At 27.7% G+C, this 16223-nt stretch overlaps 1 protein-coding gene across 1 annotated transcript in view; it reads right to left on the bottom strand.

Annotated features, from left to right (window-relative positions):
* LOC108762540 (dynein heavy chain 1, axonemal) overlaps positions 1–16223 on the bottom strand; it is a 102920-nt gene that overhangs the window by 18924 nt on the left and 67773 nt on the right. Inside the window, exons 25-38 of the mRNA XM_018509582.1 lie at positions 15885–16124; positions 15119–15197; positions 14465–14678; positions 13857–14019; positions 12165–12280; positions 10763–10968; positions 10533–10695; positions 7286–7446; positions 5253–5468; positions 4029–4253; positions 3488–3650; positions 3116–3324; positions 2627–2835; positions 385–487 (exon numbers count right to left, since the gene is read on the bottom strand). Coding sequence (XP_018365084.1) covers positions 385–487; positions 2627–2835; positions 3116–3324; positions 3488–3650; positions 4029–4253; positions 5253–5468; positions 7286–7446; positions 10533–10695; positions 10763–10968; positions 12165–12280; positions 13857–14019; positions 14465–14678; positions 15119–15197; positions 15885–16124 — 2467 coding nt within the window. The remainder of the gene's footprint in view (positions 1–384; positions 488–2626; positions 2836–3115; positions 3325–3487; positions 3651–4028; positions 4254–5252; positions 5469–7285; positions 7447–10532; positions 10696–10762; positions 10969–12164; positions 12281–13856; positions 14020–14464; positions 14679–15118; positions 15198–15884; positions 16125–16223) is intronic.

Raw genomic sequence — 16223 nt, forward strand, 5'->3', positions numbered from 1 at the left:
ATTTGATACCGTTCAACTCGGTTAAAAAAGTTAAGCGGTCCGTCCTGAATGAGTCACTCTCAGATTTCCAAAACTGGATTCTTGAACGGAGCACTCAATATAATTCAGAAATTTGGAAAAAATTTTGGATTTCCTTACTTTAATTTACTTTAATTTACTAATGACACGTGTCACGGACATTTATAACGAAGACAATTTCAATACGTCGGTGAGGTTCCGCATGTCAAATAATAAGACTTTATATATATAATAAGAAGAATCTACATGCATGTAATTGACATATTTAAAGTAGACATAATATTGTGATTTCTGTTTAAAGGTACTTACAATAAAAAAACTATTGGACATTTTTAATTATGTCACACTTTATTGTATTGTACAAACCTGAAGTGCGGCATCCGGCCAGGGGCAAAACCAATCAATAGTACAACAATTTACTAGTGCCGGGAATTGTCTGATGCGAGCGCGAAATGTATCTTCAATCGGGCTGAATATTGGAAATGTATTAAGCTAATTAGAAATTTATGGTAAAGAGAGTATGTAGATTAAATTTCTTTTATTTTATGCAGATTAAATCATAGATGTTTTATAATTAAGTTTTAGAATCAAATAGTAACATAAAAAAGTAAATTGTATTCTGTAAAAATTTATAAATTTAATGTTTCACAAACATTCTATAAATATTCTCATAATAAACAATAACTATTTAATTAATATGCTTTGAACTTAATTCAATTAATTTATTTACAATGTATAGTTTATTATACATATTCGACAGTGTTTCAGCAAATCTCCTTAAATAATTTGTTGCAGAAAATTTGTTAAATTCTTTAAGACTATATTTTATAGATGCTTATAGTTCAGCAAATCTTCTTGTACACAGATATACTGTGTTTAATTATTATAGTTTAATATGTAAATAATATGTTTCATATAATATATTATAATATTATAATATATATATATATATAAACTTATTAAGTAAAGTAAGATAAAAAGTCAAAATTTTATTTAAGAATTAAAAGATTGACAAATAATATCATTTTTTATAAAATTTCTTTTGCTTTAAAATATAAATATTAACAAAAAACATAAAAATATAGTTTAAAAAATAAATAATTTTGATGGAATTATTGATAGAAAGATCATAGAAGAAGGAGACACATTGAATGCAATATTATAGATTTGCGACAAAATTTTTACGAAATTGACAATTTCAATATTAATCAATCTCTCAATCGTGAACGACTTGCATATTCTATGAAAAATTGATTGATATCAAATGGAGTACTGTCTATGCAAAGAAATTAAGTTTGTCGATCAATAATCTATATTTTCTCATTGGCCTTTCTGTCATTTCCATATTTTATCTATCTACCAATATTGAACGACTTTATAATTACTGTTCCATTGTTGTCAGAGTAATTCCCTTCGATAATCCTCGATATATCATATTCTCAAGAGATTACATCTCTTTTGAATTAAACAACAATATAAACTTGTTGCATATAATCATATTAAGAATTACTATTTTTAATATTTATAATTTATAATTTAACAATGTATTAAAAATAATGAAAATATGATATTTTTACATTGTCTTATAAAAATAGCTTCTAAACTACTTTTAATTTATCGAATGAATTATTAAACGAATTTCAATTCTTTTTATATACTTTTTTTATATACTGAAAAATGCTCTATTTGCATAACTTTTAGTAATTTAAGTTTAAGAAGTGATTAAGGATTGTATAGGATACCACAAATGTCCTGACTTGGGACAGTGCAGGTAACTTGGGACAACATGTATTTTTGTTAAATTCAATCATGGAATTCATCAATGAGTCTCTAAAGGAAGTTTAAGTTTTAAATTGTTCCAAGTTACTTTCACTGTCCCGAGTCACCTACATTTACGGTATTTAATTTGTTAGAATCTGAATTCATTGGTCTCAAAGTTTCATCACTTTTAAGTGTTTATTTTAATGGAATTTAAAATATTTATAAGATACTTACGCAGACCAAATGCATAGATTGTAATGTAAAATTGTGTCAAATACGTATATTGATTCTTTAGCAAATAACACTCAATAAATTTTAACGGAAACTTATGCCAATATCATTTGCGCTATATTTATCACATTTCATCTGATGAGATTACTTTTACATGGCTTAACTTCATGACATATGTGACGCAAAATGAAATTAATGATTTCACGGATACTAAAAGCTCTGTGACATTCGATATATCAAAATCGTGTCTATTCGCCATAAACGTACAAATCTCGCCAGTGAATCTTTACGTGGGTTTATCATATCGTGACAAACAATATTTCTGCGTGACTCGAGTATTGCGTGTCTAGTATTTTATTAGAGCTATTGGTAAAAGTCAGGTTTTCCTGCTTTTAACATCGCATAAATCTCATTAATTTTCCAGAAATACTTTGTGATTATACAGCGATTATAATGATTTCATTTAAGTTATGTTACAAATTGATATAATTATAAATAAACACATAATTCTAATATAATCTATAAATATAATTATATCAATTTGCAACGTAACTTGAATAAATATATTAAAATGTCATTAACGAAATTTATAACAGACATTTTTCAGTAAAAATACCTCATCGTAATGACAGCGTGGAAATTGTTTTTTACTGCTTTCTGATAAACGGAGAAAAGGTTGCTTCTATTGATTTGTAATCCAGCCTCTTGTGCTGGTACTCGCATTGCTTGATATATTTGATCCACTTCATCAGTTTGATATATGTTCGGTACATCTCCATTATTTAAGATGTTGTTTAAATCCTCCAGCATCGAGTCATTCGTTACCTACAAGAACGTATAATTTTGTGGAATACCTCTGAGATACAGTTTAAATATGAAAACGGAGTTTCGTGTTTCAGTTGAGGAAACGCAGTTATCTATAAATAGTGAATACTGCAAGTAAATTATCTTCTTTTTTTTCTTTAAGAAATTTTTCATTAAGATTGTAAAATATTTCTTTAAGATGCATTTTAATATCAAATATATCCTTTTAACAAATGCAGTAGCATTTGTTCATAAAGTATATAAATTAAAATAAATGATAAGAGCACTTAGAAAGTTATACTTTTTCATTTAACTCCACATTTTCTGGTCTGCATTTTACATGCATGTCAGAAAATAAAAAGACAATAGGTTGATCTTGCAATCCTGCTTTTAGCATTATGTTTTTGATGTCGTCTCGCCAGTCGTGAGTTGTATAAGCTTTACTGATTCCAATCTGGTAACAATTGTATTCCTTGATATGCGATGAAAGCTTTGTCAAGCTTCGACGTCCTAATAAGAACAAAAATGTATTTTGTTCCGTATTTCCAGCGGATACAATATAAGTTCTTAAACGGAGGGATGAAGACGCATATATATACATATACATAGATTGTAAAGATATTATTAATTATAAAACATTTTAATATTTTAATCTTAAATAATTACAGCGTACCTGATCCACTTATTCCAAGCAGTAAGGCATTTCCTCCAGGTTGTCTAAGTATTCGTGTGATTCTACAAATATGATTTATTGCATCTTCAAAAAATATTAATTGCATCGGTGATGTCGTTAAATCATTATAACTGTCTAAATAATCAAGTAGAATATTTCTCATCTATAAAACATATAAAAAGGATTAATATATGTAAAGCAAAATTTTTACAATTATATTTATAAACGTTACAGTCATTTATAAAAGAAGTGTTATAAGGTATGCAAAAAATCTAAATTTTAAATTAAATTTGCATTTTAAATCATAAGTGTTATAATGTCCAACGACAACAATTGCACATACAAATTTAAAAATATCAATTATTAAATTTTACATTAATTGTTTATTATTATTTATTGCTAGACTTATTTATTATTAAATATTGTTGCAAATTGTTAACTGTTAGTGATCACTTACAAGATATTACTTGCAAATTATTATGTTATATTAAATACTAGGTATGTGTTAAGTTATGCGTTAATTTAAATAAAAATAAATTACTTTTTCGATGTCTATTATCTCTTCATAGTTTCCTACTGTATTACAAAAATCGTTATAAAATAATGGTTTCTTTCCGATAATATCGTCCACGTTATAATGGAATTTTTTCATCAATATGTCGCATAAGAGCTGATCAAACCATTTTTTATCATCGTCATTTATAAAGCGATCGCTGAAGACTCGAATATTTTCATGATACCAAAGTAATAATAATTTTTCGCGAACCTGTATGATGTAAAAAATATTAATCAAATGTGACACAAACATTATTTAATATATAAAGCAATTTCTATAGAAATTAATGAATTGCATAAGAATGAGAAAGACAAATGTCGATTTTCGATAGATATAATTCCACGTAATATATAAATAGATATAATTCCAAGTAACACATATTTTTGATAATAAAACACACGCAAAGCATTTAATTTTACGCTAATAGTATGAATAAAACACTATATAAATCCGATTAAAATAATCTCTCTTTTCTAGAGAATTGCAAGCAACGTTTATCGATTTATACGTAGAGTGACCTGCTTTGTCATGTATGAAGCTACTCGAGCAATTGTTATTTTCTTCACTTATTGTCAAACAGATTTACCGTTTTTTACGTCAATTAAACAATAACGATATATGTTGAACGATGCTCATTCAATGCCAAAACCGCAATGCGTGAGTTAGAGCCGAAGGTTTGTCTGACCATACACGTACTTTAACCACTTGAACATATATTCTGTTATATAGTTCTTTTCATAATACATAAAAATCCATTATTATCGACAAGTGCGTTATTATCAGATTACTTTTTATTTTTAAATAAAATACAATTAATTTTTAACTTAGAAATATTAAAAAATTACTTATTATACAGAATTCTATTTTCGGTTGAAACGCATTTTGGTACTTTAATATTCATATCCTTTGCAACTACATTTTTCTTTTCTGTAAAATATGCGCCAATTTGTTGGATATATTATATAAACATAAATATATATACAATATACACTGCAAAAAATTGTAATTTATAATATTATTTCCAACTTCAGTTTATGATTGCATTTTAAGTCTGACAAACAACATAGTTTACAGAACGGAAAAATGTATTTGCAAATTTGCATATAAATATTAAACACTATGAGATCCGCTTTGAATGAAAATAAGATTAATTTTATTATTTGATTTATTTTTACGTAATTTTCATTCGTAATAAAAAAATATACTAACTAAAATTTTTTTTGCATCTGCCATAAGAATGCCTTGGAACACTTTGTTCACATCGCGAAGATTAAAGGTGTAGTGCGATTTATTGGGAGTTGGCAACATTTCGCTGCGTATAACTGCGAAAACTTTTAAAGTGGAGTCCACTATGTCATCCAGTAGATCATAAAATTCTGGTATGCTTGACATCCATGAGTCAAGAATTGTTTTAAAAATATGCGACTGTAAATTAAATATGTAATTAGTTAGATCCATAAGTTTGTATGTTGAATATATTATTATGAAGATACGTACATACACAGATTTAATATTTAGCTTTAATAAAGAATAACCTTTTTTCGTTGGATGTATTTCTTGAATAATTAAAATTGGTTTTTATAGTGTGCTTTATACATTCATTTTTTAAATTATAACGCAATTCTTAGTTTAAATTTACTTTAATACAATTTAATTAAGTAAATAAAGGGGTATAAAAATATTTAGATTGATTTTGAAAATTAAAGAGATAGTTGAGAAGAGATTTTCTAATAAAAGATTAACTTTAATATTGAATTTTAATTCAGAGTTTATAGAAAAAAATCTGGAATGGGGACAGTCTATAACGCAATCAACGTGCCAATCACACGCTTATATTAAAAAATGTTACTTCCCAAATTTTATTTAAAATTTATACGTCGTTTAAATTTATTGCATATAACGTTGATAATAACGTTACTCTTGATTCAATATTTAATTAATTAACGTTAGATGACATTGAAATTTATAAGAGCCGAGAAAATCATCTGCAGAAAGTATAAATGTGTTTGGCATGAATATTTAATCAGCGATACTTAAATTCAGACCCGCCTCGTCGACCTTGGTCGAAACGTGCACAGAAGGTCTCGTGGGAGTGCGGAGTCGACGGGGTTCATTATGGACCCCATTATATCAACCGGGCAGGTGATTATGATAAATTATGGTCGGTATGGTCTCGATTTATGACATCTAATTGCGACGAACATGAAGGAATGGGGTAAACAATGTGAACTACGGTGCCACAGAGTTCCGTCTTTTCTACAAGTCGCGATTATACGCGACTGGGTGTGGATGTCAATTTGATGGAAGAAAACCTGACGACGTAGTGGAAGGAAACATACGCGTCAAGTATGTGCAGTTCCGGACGTAACAAGATACGTCATCGGAAATTTTCTTATATCGAACTCCTTATATACAAGTGACATGATGACTGAAATTATTGAGTTGGATTTTGTTAAATATTATGGAATACAATTTTCTAATTATCATGTCGTTTGTATACTTTTCCCGTGTATAAAATGTCGTTGACAGCTTTGCTTTATTAATAATATAATTTTCAGTTATGAGTTTCTCTTTCACTCTTGAATGAAATATTCCTTCAATAAGAATATCAATTGTTATAGTATTCTTTAACATACAATGTTGTAAAATAATTAAATCTTAAATTTTATTATATATACATTAAAGTTTTATATTCTGACTAAATGATATATTTTATCCTGTGATTTAAAAAAAATTTTTATTTCTAACGACTAACTCTTAGACTCGTAGCCCTTTTTCTTTCATTTTTTAAAATTTTATTGAGCCTTATTACTATTATATTTTTATATATACGTATTTAATATAAATTTTAAATCGACATTTTGAATTTAGAGATTTTTCTTTCTCTTTCCCTCTTTTTTTATGCTTATAAACATATTATTTCTATATATTTTTTTACATTTTTATGCGCAGATTTATATTTTTTATACTCAACACGAATGTAAAATCACGAAATTATGTGATATAGAATTCTTTTACTTTTTATTTGAAATCTTATACAATATTTGAAATTTCGCGTAGAAATTTCATCCAATCAAGTAATCTCGTTTTTTACTCTAAAAGTACGATTTTAGTGAAATGTTACATTTTTATTTCTTGATAATAAAAATAACATAACCGATCTTTCTTGGATAATTGTCGATAAATATAAGCAATTAGCGTTAACATTAACGTGTAGTTTTACACATACTATGCAAACTCACTTTCGCATCGTCCTGCATCTCTGGAAATGCAATAATATGGAAATGCCGTAAAAGTCTAGCTGTTATTGGGTTTCTTCCACCTCCGGGAGGTCCCATAGCTGCGACGAAATTCACGTTCTCGATCAGCCTGAAGGATCCGATCTTCCTTTTGTCATACCACCCTAGAGAAAATCTATCTCTCAACTTAAATTTTTTGATTGCTAATTATGGGTTATATTTTGTTGCATCGGATAAGCAAGGTATTATTTTTTGTTTAATTAAGTTTCCTTTTTGAAGGAAAACATTAATAAGAGAGATAAAGATCCTGAAAATTTCTTAATTTATTGAAACTTTACTCAGTAATCAGATAATAAGATAATCGGATAACAATATTATTAACAATTTTTTATGGAAAATTTCACAATTATATAATTTGTTCCATTATGGATAAAATATATTAATATTTCCCCATGGACACATATGTGGGAGATGCATATGTCCATATTATTGGATTTCACCCACGTAGGAGATCGATTCTAATGGCATGAGTGCCTTGGGGAGTATTACGTTTGTAGAAACTGGTTATTAAAATTTGTTGAATTCTTATTGCGTCATACGTACCAGAGGTAAGTATTTCATAACGCTATAGGAATTATTATATTATTTTTCTTGAGCTATTAAACTTTTTTCTGTTTTCCGAAATGCGTACTCTACAAAAACGTCATTACTCTAAAAAAAAGTCATTACGACAACTCCATACATTAGGACGTATTATTTTTTGAAAAATATTAATTTCCTTGTAAGTAAAATTATTCAATTATCTCAAGAGTTTTACAAGATCAGGAGTTTCCATTAATTTAAGAATTAATTTTACCTTTGACATACAATCTAACTGTGAAGAAACCATTTAAATAGAGATTTTAATGAAGAGGGAAATACGGAATAAGATTTCAAATCACTTAAATAAAAAATATTGAGCTATGTTACAACGTGAAAATGAAAAGTTCTTTTATCGATCCTTATTATCCGTCTATTGTACAATTTACGAGATATAAAATTTATATTCATTTATATAAAATATTAATACAATAGAGAACGCCATTAGTGGTCAAAGTTAGATGTTTCGAATAATACAATATACAGTACTAGACAAAATAAACTACACACTCCCAACATTTTCACATTTATGTAAATAACTCGCCAGTCCTCACAGATAGCATAATGATGAATGAGATAAAAGAAAAGTATTTTAGTCTACTTTGCAATAATGATTACAAAAATTTCAAAAACAATTCGAAAATCTTTAATAGTCAAGTCCGTTATATTATTATCAAATTTATCATGGACAAAATAAAGTACGTACAACATTGTTTATGAAAATAATATAATAATTGGCGCTGTTGATGATGAAAGATACATAAACGTAACAATGAAGGATATATAAACAAATGAATAAAGCAGGTTTGTTAGTTAATAATATTGCTAGATAGAGTATAGTAAGAATTCTTCATCAGTGAACATGGAAACCAAGCAAATTCGAAAATTGATAATTCAGGATTGTCAGAAGGGGCTTTCTAATAGAGAAATCGGTCGCAAGTACAATGTAAATGAAGGCGCAGTCCGAAAGATATGGAAAAAATTCCAGGAGCTTGGTACAGTAGCGGATAAGACAGGACGTGGACGGAAGAGAAAGACAAATCCAATCGAAGACCGCAGAATCATACGGGAAGTAAAGAAAAATTCAACTGTTACTAGTCGTATTATCCGAGAAAACCTACAATTAAATATTTCCGAACGAATGGTGCGGAGGAGACTTCAAGAAGTTGGACTTAGAAAGTTTTGCAGTGCGTCGTCTTTTGATTTGGAAGGCCAATAAAATCAAACGTCTGGAATTTGCAAAAAAATACGTTAACAAGTCAGTGGATTTCTGGAAAAAGGTCCTTTGGAGTGACGAAAGCAAATTTGAACTTTGCGGTCATAAACAGTGACCACGGATCTGGTCAAAGCCTAGCGAAAAACTTATCGACAAAAATATCCAAAAAACACTCAAACATGGAGGAGGCAGCATAACAATGTGGGAATGTTTTGCATGGTCTGGTTTGGGAAATCTAATCAAAATCGACGGTATAATGACAGCAGATGTATACATTGATATTCTCAATGAAAATTTAGAAAAGTCTCTGCTAAAGGTTGGTCTGGAGAACAACTTCATTTTTCAACAAGATAATGATCCCAAACATACCGCTCGTAAAACTACCGCTTTTTTTCGTACTTCTGGGATCAAACTGCTCGATTGGCCAGCGCAATCGCCAGATATGAATCCGATTGAAAATTTGTGGTCAATTTTGGACCTAAAGCTTGATAAAGGGGAAGTAACGAATCAAATTAAGTTGTTGGAAGCATTGATGAAAGCATGGAAAAATATTGATCAGCAACACATTCAAAACCTTGTCGAAAGTATGCCTCGACGTTTGCAAGCCGTCATACAAGCAAAAGGTGGCCATACAAAATATTAATTATAAACTTTGTCTTTATTACACTTTTTTTTTCACTTGCGTACTTTATTTTGTCCATGATAAATTTGATAATAAATTTAACGGACTTGACTTAAAGGATTTCGAATTGTTTTTGAAATTTTTGTAATCATTATTGCAAAGTAGACTAAAATACCTTTCTTTTACCTCATTCATCATTATCTGCCAGGACTGGCGAGTTATTTACATAAATGTGAAAATGTTTGGAATGCGTACTTTATTTTGTCTAGTACTGTATATTTTTTATTAAATTAATCTATTTCAGATATAATAGCGCACCAAAATTTTCAGACTTTCAACACAATCAGTTTGAAATGCTAATAATTCCTCTTAAATTAAATTAGAAAAACTGTAAAGAACTTATTACAATATACAAAATATTGTTAATTTTTCTTTCCGATCAAAAGCTGAATAATTTTTAATATTTCCTGTATATTTTTTATAGATATATTTGCAACTACATACAATTTAAGAAATAGACTACATATTAAAATTAAGCACAAGTGTAACTAAAATATATACATATTTATTACAATTTTATAAAAATTCTATATAAATTTATTACAAGCAAATATATTTGCGATCATCATACGTGTCTAATCACTTTTAATTTAATTCTTGTGCTATTTCCTCATGTATATTCATTCATCATATTTATTTATTACGTATTAAATGATTCATGTATCAACTCAATTAATTGAATACGTTATTATAACGTTGTTAATTTCTCTTACCGTTAAAATTCATGAATTGGCGAATTAATTCAATCGGTGGTTGAGCGCCACACGTATCTAATGCCGGCATATTCAAGTCGTCGATGAAGAAAACTTGCTTTTTCAGGATAGGCGGCCCGTAGATACCTCTGCGTCGCTTGTCTAATTTCGTGTCAATTAAATCCTGCAAGAAATTAGGCACTAATCTCATTTCCTGTTCGAGAAATACGTAATTTGCTCTCTTGCTGTACCTGTGTTTGATGCGCCGTGGTTCTTGCCGAGAACGTCATAAAATCGCAAATGTATTTCTTTGGCATGTTACGTGACAGTTTCACTGACACCGTCAGAGTTTTGCCGCTTCCGGTTGCACCCACGCAAAGTATATTTGTCTCATTAGTGAGGAGATATTCGATTAATGCTGCGCTTCGTACGCTGTCCGTAGTTGGAATTATGATGTCTGTAAAATATGATATCTCTGTAAATTATGATATCTCTATTAGTTTAAAAAAATTAACAGTACATAATCTATTTTAAAAAATTAACAATATACATAATCGAATTTAATCTAATGTATGGTAATTTTTAGAACGTATTCAAAATAGATTAAATTTGATATGTTCATTTTTTTACCCAATGCTGTGTTCATTTTTTTACCTAATCTACGTACAAAATGGATAAAGGAAGTAAACAATAATTTGTTCTTCCATTTATTTAGAGATAAAAGAATAAATAATTAATCGGAATCAAATGTGACTCCACGACTTTAATTGCGCTTGGAAAGCGTGCTTATCGGTACTATTATCATTCTATTTTTATTACTCATTAGAACATAAAACAAAGAATAATGTAATAGTGTTAATAGTATAATATGCTCCCTGCAAACACAGCCGAAGCTATAGAATCACACCTGACCTTAATGTTATTATTAGACGGTTATACCTATATGGAAATTGTATTAAAAAGATATGAAACAAAATAAATACAATGGTTGCAAAAGGCAAGATATAATATTTCTATATTATATTTCTATATAATATTTATTGATGTTGCATTGATAAATTTTTGTGTTAAATAGACAGAAAAATATATACAACATTCCAGACTTCGTACAAATTAATGTTTCCTTATCAATAGTTGTTCTTTATCAATAACTTTTTTTATTAATAAAATTTGTAATCGACTTTTTGACAGAACATATAACTAATTAGCTCGTTAAATTTATAATAATTAAGAACAAACAGACACAGAAAAGTGAACATCCTCTTATACTTAAAATTAAAATCTGTTCTTTTTAATCAAGAACTTTTTAAAATATATTTGTGCTTTATTTGTCCATTACTTAGTTTTACATATTTTTATTAAATTTAAAATTAAAATTCTTTCAAACTTAATAATAAATTAAAATAAAGCTTTATTATCTATTTGCATTATTAAAGAAAATATAGATACACATTCTCTGTATATTTTATCTTTTAACATTTACGAGATTCTCTTTGCTGCTTATTCGTTATTCATTATTATATCGAATAATTAACGAGCTAATTAGTTACATGTTTTGTCAAGAAATAAGAAGAGTTGTATTTATATCTATAAATATAGAATATTTAACTTTTTGCTCAAACGTTTTCTTGTAAAATAGTTGTTATAATTTACCCATGTATTTTATTTTTGGCTTTACTGTGATAGATAAAACTCCGTCCAACCACTTGTACCACTTTGGTGGAATTGGCTCCTGACCCTCGATTGGATCAGTGAATCCATCGTGTAACCTGTAAAAGTAATAGAATAGTATATTCTATTACTTTTATATATACAGTCACGTTTAGTTTACTTTACAAGCATGTATAAAGGATTAAATTCTTTGTTAACTCGCATTATTCACACAAAAAATTATAAATAAAAGTGTAAATAAAAGCGTTTTATTTTTGTAAAAAGGAAAAATATTTTTTGTTAATAAAAATAAGAGTTCATCTGATATATTTACACGTGATATTTCACATACGAGTGTATTAACAATCGTTTACAAATTTTTATAATATTAAATGTATTATAAAATGATATAACTTTAATCGGTATTTACTTCGAAATTTCCTTAATTGGTGTGTGTATTTGTGAATCCAATATATTTTAATTTAATGTATCTTTATTTAAAGTTAACATAATTAAATGATTTTTAAAATTTTGAAAGTCAAAATCTGATGTAAAAGATCATGTAAATTAAAATTATGCAAGGCTCTAAAAAATACGTATTATAAATAATTTTTTACAATGTAATTGAAGAAAAAGAACCTGCAAATATTGATTAGTAAAAATAATGTTTAATTTTTCTATAAAGATCAACATTTTAATCGTTATTCCTTCCTAATAAATTTTCCTTTCTCTTTCTTAAAATATTAAGTATAAATATCGCCTCGGTTTAGATGAGAGGTCATAATGATTTGGTCGTTCGACGTTACTTAACAATTATTAAAGTTTCAATATAAAAATCTAAAATATTTTTACATAATATATGTATGATTGAAGAGGAATTGTGGACTCGATGGTGAAACATGTATTAACGAATACGTGGTGAGCATATTAAAAATCATTATTAACAGAACGCGAGTTTATAAAAATTAATTGATATAATTCTTGATTATTAACGTTTTTTCGGTATTTTTATGTTTTTTGTTTCTTTTTTCTTTTTTTTTTGGTTCATTCAATAATCTACAATAGCATCAGGCAATCACGTAGTCGACGGATATAAAATCTTTAATAGAACGTCATAGTATAAATCGTTCTGCAACTGTAATGTTTCTTCGCTGCATACATACGACTGCGAATTCTTAATTTGTTATATTGTATCTTTTTATTAAAAAATTGTTTAAAGAGTTTAGTGATCATGTAATGAAATTTTCTTCTGTTGTGTATTCGGATTACGTGCATGTTTCAATTTCAATTTGTAATACGAAAATTCATTGTACTGAAGATGGTCACATGGTTGACCGAAACGTTTATTTTGTTTATTTGAAATACATGTTTTAAGCTAAATAAATCAAGCTGTTGTGGCTGTATGCTCTTTATCGTTTACAATTTTTTAATTTAAGCCACTTATTTATCTTATCTATTTTAATCGTTATTATTTTCTGTCTTTAGATTTTCTTCTTTATCTTTCTCTTTCTTGTAAAAAATCTATCTGTGATTTAACATATTCTCTCTCTCTCTCTCTCTCTCTCTCCCCCCCTCTCTCTCTCTTGTATATAAACTAAATTCTAAATAAATAATTTTATAAAAAATTAATATAAAAATAAATTTTGTTTTTTTAATCTACTTATATATTCCTTATTTCTCATTCTAAATTTATACCTGTAATCAAATACGAGACCTTCTTCTGGAAATGGTATTTTATGCTTGGCATCCTTTTGTACTCTTCTCAACCAATCATTAAATATGCAGCGGCTTTTGTAATCGCAAGTTGCTCCTAATCCCCAAACAGTGGCGAAAGCTGCCCATGGTGACAGCAAATCCGCTGTGTAATATAAACTTTGTAATATTGTTTTTAGTAATTTTGTACAATAAATATAATATTGAACCTTTAAAAATGATAAACATTTGCTAATTATCCTCATTCTCTAATGGCAATAATTTGAGACATGATTAATGTATTAATCATATTGTTTTTAGTATTAATTTAAAAGTTTTCTAAAGCGAAATCTCCACACAGATTCGATCTTTGATTCAGACTTTGATGTACATATATTACAAGTTGTTAATGAATAGAAGCCGATAGTACTTACAATAATACGTAGTCAGGTTTATTGAACTTAACTTGACTTTGCCATGGACATGCGGTAATTGCACATTCTAAAGCACTAAAGCGGCTTAAAGCACTACTCTGAACTTGTTATTTGTGGTAAGCTTAATCTTTAACGTTACTCATATACAATATACAGTTACAATCGCATATTGCTTACGTATAATATTTTGGAAAGCTAAACTCGGTGGTGCTTTTTCTTCACGTCCGACCATCGGTCTAATTCTGAAGTTCATTAGATTTATATAAGATTGAACAACAGCGGAATCTACAGTTCTTACGATCTCTTGTAAACTCTCGCGTACAATTTTCAGACCGGGAAGCACCAATTGAGTTGTTAACACAGTTATTTCTTCGATGTAATCGTTCATCGCCTACAGAAACAACTTTTCCAGCTTAGTTTTACGTAACTGCATTTTATAATTAATTTTGAAATAATACGTATAATTACATTATACTAAAAAAATATACAAAATTCTATTTATTTATTACTAACTGAAGTCAATTGACTTGAAAACTTGAAAACATTAAAATTGTAAATATTATTAAAAATTAATTTAAAATATTAAACTAAAAAGTTTAATTTATACAATTTATTTTAGCGATTCAGAGTCCATCATTAATATAAATCTTTATAGAAGAAAAGATATATTTAAAAACAAATACATAATTAAAATTTTAATTAAATAATATTTGTTAAAATAAGAGCTAATATTCTTTCCTTTATTTTCTATTATATACTTTCTATTATATATCTTATTGCTATATATTTAAATACTATAAAAAATAATTTTGTAAGAAAATATTGATTTACCATTGGTAATGATCGTATCCAGCAATCGATCAAAGGTTGCAAGCCTACAGTTTCTGGTTCCATATACACCATACCACATCTATAATAATATATGTATACATCGTAATCAATGTATCAGACAGTAATTACTTTAATTAAAATAAGGAACATGTTTTATTTATTATCCCTGAGCAAGTTTGCCATTATGTGCATTATGTATTATTTTAATTTATATAATTACTTACTGTAAATTAAAAAATAGTAATGTATTTTTCATGTTGTGTTATTTAATATCCTTGATCACGTTGCTATTACGTACATTACATATATGTGTATATATTTTAATTTATATTTGTAATTATTTATTTATCAATTAAATATTTTATTAATAATTTTGTAATTAATGGCTATTGTGTTTTGTTAGATTTTCTTTGTCAGATAATTTCTTTAGTGTGTACTCATTAGTAATCATGATTAAGATATACTCAAATCACATAAAACGCAAAAGTTTTGCATAATTCTTCACGTCTCTATTAATAATTATAAGTTTTATTTACTGTCAATTTGAATTAAAACAGACAAATTTAATAGAAAGAAAATCATATTCTGAATATTTCAAAAATAAAAATTTTTGTGCCGTTTTCAATAATATACATTTCAACGATTAACGATATAAAAAAGTTAAAAAGAGGAAGATTGGATTTGCAGTTCAATATGTATATTAATATTATTCATTCTTCTGCAACTGTTAAGAAGCTATTTAAAGTTTATAACATTTTTTCATTACCTTGAAACTGTAGCCGGTGAGGCTACTCGAAGATCTGATACTTCAAACATTATGGTTTGAGTTGGTAGTAGCTTCATTATTTCCCCCGATGCGAGACAAAGCTTTTTATTATCATCCAGGACAGTATTCAAATTCTCAATCCATACTGCATCGACTGGTCCATCAAAAATATACCATCGTTTATCGCAATCTGCCGTTGCTATATCCGTTCGTATTAAAGTTGGTAATATTCCATCTGTCCTACAAATCGGACGTGTGCATTCAATATCCTGAATTTCGTGTCTATTTTGAAGATTTTCTGGTTTTATCGGTATTACATAAAATTTCATACGTCCTATT

This window comes from Trachymyrmex cornetzi, unplaced genomic scaffold (assembly GCF_001594075.2).
Source record: "Trachymyrmex cornetzi isolate Tcor2-1 unplaced genomic scaffold, Tcor1.1 scaffold11, whole genome shotgun sequence".
Taxonomy (NCBI): domain Eukaryota; kingdom Metazoa; phylum Arthropoda; class Insecta; order Hymenoptera; family Formicidae; genus Trachymyrmex; species Trachymyrmex cornetzi.